Source organism: Kryptolebias marmoratus, linkage group LG19 (genome assembly GCF_001649575.2).
Source record: "Kryptolebias marmoratus isolate JLee-2015 linkage group LG19, ASM164957v2, whole genome shotgun sequence".
NCBI classification, from domain to species: Eukaryota; Metazoa; Chordata; class Actinopteri; order Cyprinodontiformes; family Rivulidae; genus Kryptolebias; species Kryptolebias marmoratus.
In genome coordinates, this window is record NC_051448.1 from 15,369,963 (window position 1) to 15,374,910 (window position 4,948).

At 45.2% G+C, this 4,948-nt stretch overlaps 1 protein-coding gene across 1 annotated transcript in view; it reads right to left on the bottom strand.

Moving 5' to 3' along the window:
* LOC108231867 (ectonucleoside triphosphate diphosphohydrolase 5-like) overlaps positions 1-4,705 on the bottom strand; it is a 6,989-nt gene extending 2,284 nt beyond the window's left edge. The window contains exons 1-10 of the mRNA XM_037981493.1: positions 4,628-4,705; positions 3,332-3,558; positions 2,990-3,069; positions 2,575-2,718; positions 2,043-2,118; positions 1,599-1,634; positions 1,260-1,348; positions 1,088-1,170; positions 389-450; positions 2-81 (exon numbers count right to left, since the gene is read on the bottom strand). Of these exons, the coding sequence (XP_037837421.1) occupies positions 2-81; positions 389-450; positions 1,088-1,170; positions 1,260-1,348; positions 1,599-1,634; positions 2,043-2,118; positions 2,575-2,718; positions 2,990-3,069; positions 3,332-3,551 (870 nt within the window). The 5' untranslated portion in view covers positions 3,552-3,558; positions 4,628-4,705. The remainder of the gene's footprint in view (position 1; positions 82-388; positions 451-1,087; positions 1,171-1,259; positions 1,349-1,598; positions 1,635-2,042; positions 2,119-2,574; positions 2,719-2,989; positions 3,070-3,331; positions 3,559-4,627) is intronic.
* Between the last annotated feature and the right edge of the window lie 243 nt (positions 4,706-4,948).

Sequence of the window (4,948 nt, forward strand, 5' to 3'; positions counted from 1 at the left end):
GATAGGTTAGTCCTCCAAAGCTCCATTCACCCCTGAACTTGTCGGGCAGGCAGGAACTTTTAAAAACCTGCCACTCCAACCCTGTGAGAGAACAGACAATTAATCTCCTTGCTGGTTCGAGAGCTTTCACACAAGCTTATCACGGCCTGAGCCTGCTCCAAAAAGTCTGATAGCGTGCAGTTTTTGCTGCAGTGCTCCTGTGATATATATATATATATATATATATATATATATATATGACAGAAACTAGAGGTACAAACTTGGGGAAAAGAAAAAAAAAACAAACATCTCTATCTTGTGACTGTCATTGAAATGTTCATTAGTTTTCAGCGTCGCTCATAACCACAACGATGACAGAACACTCTTAAGTCGGCGTTTAGCACGGTACCTTCTGCGCCCACCGCGCCCAGCGTGGCGAGTCGTGCCGCCATTATTCCATTTCCGAGATAACTGGGGAGAGAACAGGAGAACTGTCACGAGCGCGAGCAGTAAATAGGTCATTCTGAAAACGGGCCGCACAAGTGGTGCCTGCCTGTTATTCGCTTCCTAATGACTAAGCAGATACCAGAAGCTGTCCTGATTACAAACACATCCAAATTAAGCTGAAAAAGAACAAAAAAATTATATATATAAGTGGCATCAAAAAGAAAACTGGGACGCCAGTTTTAAGCTTTTAAATATACATGAGAGTTGCTTTGAAAAGAGAATAAATCCAGAAGTATGATGCGATGACCAAAAACTGAATCACATCAAAGACCCGCCGCCTCTTCATGTCAGGGTATTTAACTGAGATCCACACGTGTTGAAAGCTGACTGAGTTATAGCCGTTCTGGTCAAATGTAATCGTATCTCTAATTATGCGATCTGTTAGCGCTCCGAGTATGTGATGTGGATGACTCTTAACTACGACCATATCAGGTTTTAGCTCAATATCTGTAAATCTGACTGAGTTGTAGTCAATTCTGTGTCCATCTTGAATCAAACTGACTCTAAAAGTTAATCGGCTGTCGATGCACATCCAGTGGGCAAGCACGCGGGCGACACATCACTCGCCCTCCGCTGGCGGGCGACGACCGTATTTGGTTACCTGTGAGAGTACAGCTCAAATGTTGAGTTGAAGAAGTCAAATCTGGCGACGTAATCAGCAACAGGCGCCTTCTCCACGGTCTTCTGCGGAGTGTGAAGGGTGCGGGGAGTGAGAAAAATCACAGGACTTTGATATTTAAAAGCATCTTTAACGATTCAGACAAGCGGCTGACCTTCAGTTTGGGCAGGAAAGTGATCTGGGTGGATCCGCCCCCCAGGTCCAATATCCCCACCGTCTTCTTGGCGTTTGCATTCAGATGACCTGAAAACATTTTCCCGCCTTAATCCAGCGACCGCGCTCGGCAGGAGCTGATCAGTTACACCTGAGATGCCTTCTTGGTAAACACGCTACCAACCAACCAACCCCGAGAAGCAGGAAATTCCAGCTCAGTTTGATGAAGATCAAAGCAGCGGCTTCAAGGCAAAAGGGTCTGCAGCTGCGTTCAGATTCTGACCCCAAACTACCTACCTCATCAGGTGTGTGCATTGTTGTGTGTAGGAGCAGTACTCGCCTGTCAGGAAGTTCAGGGAAATCCAAGCCAGGATTCCTGAAGTTGCAAAAGTACAAGAGAAGAAAGAGAAAGCAGTCATTTCAGCTGGAACGCACACACACACGAGTGCGTTTTGAAATAAAAGCACACACGAGTAAAACTGAAATGCTGACAAATCAGTTACACCACAGCACAACAACGTAGCACTTTTTTTTTTTAAACCACGTAATTATTGGCTTTTCGGGATTCAAGTGACTTTGTGCTGGAAGGGTATCATCATAACACATTTCTGACGGGCTGTAATTTAGTCGAAACGCCTTCGATTAGACGAGAGCTTCTGGGACAAACGACGCAAAACAAAATGCAACGCGAGGATCGCCCGACACCTGCAAAATGCTCAAAGACGCCTGGGATAAGTGACGGATTGCGCTGCTCGTCGGGACTGAGGGCGGGGCAGGCGTTTACCTTCGTTCGTGCCGTCCATAATGCTGACGCTGCCGTCTGGGACCAAGAAGGGAGATTCATCGAACACGTGTTGAACCTGAGGAGAGGAGGAGGGGGATGCAGGGTGAGACAGGGCAAGTAAAATGAGCCCTCTGTTATCTGCTGTAATGAGAGCTCATCTAGAGGTGTCCCCCCTGCTAGATGGGATTAATTATTCCCCTCAGGAGGGATTAATAAAGTCTCATTTATCTTCCAAGGTGCCCCAGGCCTTTTTTCTTTTTTTTTCCCATATATTCTTATAAATGATAGCCTTCCACTCTGAGCTCACAGCACTCTCTTGTCTCTGAACTATCTGCAGTGAAAATGCACCTTTTTTTTTTTTCTTTTCTTCCTTCTGCTCTCCCAGATAAGAGGCCGCACTTTCCTGTGAAAGTGTCAGACAATGTAAAGCCTAAGAGCGCCCTCCATGATAAGGCGATAATGTGTACTCTGCTTTGGCAAACCCTGTTAGAACGGCCCCTCGAGGAGCTTCGTCGCCGCGCACTTCCCTGACCTGGTCCAGGAGAGTCTGGGCCTTCTCCGCGGGCAGGAGGCGAAGTCCGGCCGTGGCTCTGAGGACCAGCGGAGTCCTCTTCCAGTCCAGGCGGGGGACGGCCCTCCTCGCCACCTTCAGCAGCAGCGTCACCGCTTGCCTGGCCTGAGAGAACACGAACGACATCCACTACACAGCAAGCACCGTTCTGACCAATAAAAAACACAAAGTGAAACTCCCAATGTTATGATAATTTTATCTGCTTGAACGTCCGCCGGTTTGTCAGTTCGATTTTCCTCTCCTTTTATTTATTTTCGTCTGTAACGCGACTCCTGCGGAGTGTGGCTATTGACAGCGTTTCTGGCCACAATGGAGAGCCGGCGGACCTTCCCCCCCTCGGCTGGATGAAATTGATTAGGTTTGACAATGAACTCACCATTTCGGGGGAGTCAGCATATGCTGACAAACCGGGCTTTATGGAATGGAACATCTCATTGTCCAAAACCGGCAGCTGCTCTGAAACGTACAACATCCACCCACGTCAAATATGAAGCAGCCATTAAAACGCTTAAAACCAGCTTAATATATGCACATGATTTATCTGACTAATGAAGTCAAATGTAACTCATGACCCCTGAAGTGACTGTTTACAGCTCTGTGTGATTCAATCGTTTAAATGAATCAGTTCGTTTACAGGTCCCTGTAAGCTACATGGTTACAAGTCTAGATCTGAAAGCTGTAAACTGGGATAAAAAAAAAAAAGTTCCTCTGGTTTTACCCGAGTCACTCTGGATGAAGGTGTAGACGTGGATGCGCGTGCCGGTGCTCCCCGCATCGAACATCACCGCGTGGAAGATGAGGCTGTGGTTGGCCGGTCGACTGAGGCTGGGAAGGACCCCGGACAGGTCCAGGAGGGGCGTCTCCACCTGGGCTCGGGTCAGCCCTGAGGCGGCGAGCAGGGCCAGGAGGAGGAGAAATGGCGGGACGGGCGGCTCCATCCTCCCTCTGTGGCGTGGAGGGAAAGGACAGAACAGGTTAACGCAGAAACGAATTGCTCCCAAGTGCTCGAAAGCAGACAGTCGTTGAACTACAACGTGAATGGCAGCCGGGGTATTTACGCCGCCACATCTGACCACACCCCACCACTGTCCAGCCAACCAAAAACAAGTTTAAAAACATAATTACATGAGTGCAAAGACTGATAGAAATGCTAAAACTGCATGACTCTTAGGGATTTACAGCAAGTCTGGGCTGTCAGCTAAACTTATTCCTCACTGAGATGTTTCAGAAGCTAAATCTATAAAGACATTTATTTCTATGGATTCCTGCTCACTTACTACAAATGCTGCTGTTTGATGGTAAAATATGAATCTTATTAGATGTTATCATTATTCCCAATCACAACTTATCTTTTGTGGGCTCTTCTTTGGACTATAAAGTACTTTATCTCACTCATGTTTTTTTTTTAAAATCCTACATTAATTATTTAATCCTAAAGCACTCAGGTATTCATGTGATCTTCAATTTAAAGTGTCACTTTCCAATTTGTCAACAAAACTTCACGCCAATAAAGAAGCACTGATACATTGCTTATTAAACAATTTATTCATTTGAATAAAACTCTGCTAATAGAAGCATATTGTGTGTTTAATGTGAAGAGTTATGAAGTATTTTTGAGACAGGTTGTCGCACCTTATACTGTCTCTGTATAACTTTAACTAGTTAGCTAGTTTGAGGACTATCTCAGCTTCTTTCTAACTTCTTTGTTAGTAGCTTTCAGCAGGAACACAGTTAAAGACAAGCTGTTAATATTGACTGTCTGTATCTGCAGCAGCAGCGAACCTGGTTTAGTGACATTAATGAAACTACACCGGTGAGCTAACGCTGGTTAGCATCGATGCTACATCACTGGAGGCTACACAAAGCTAACATGACAGCAGCTAAACTTCAGGAAACAAAAAGTTTTTAATTTAATGTGAGGTACACCGTCCAGAACCCGAGGTTAAATCAGTGGAGTGATAACAGGACGGTGAAGAAACAAACAAACAAAAAAACAACAACCCGAAGGGCTCACCATGATGTCTGAATCTTGTTCCGAACTGTTACTCTACTCTGCCGGTATGGCAGGCCGTTGTTACATATAATCACACAGCACTTCATTGACGTCAGTGATGGCGTTCCCCGCAAAACATAATTACATTATTTCAAGTCAGAGCTGACGTTCAAGATTTCTGAAGCAGCACCAATCCAAAATAAATTATATTTTAAGGGTCTCCATGACTGAGATTCTAAAAGAGAAAAAATATCTAAGTTGGTAATTTTAAGGTTTATTAGCTAGACTATGTGTTGCAGAAATCTAGAACAAAGTATACTTCACTCCCCCAACCCATGTTTT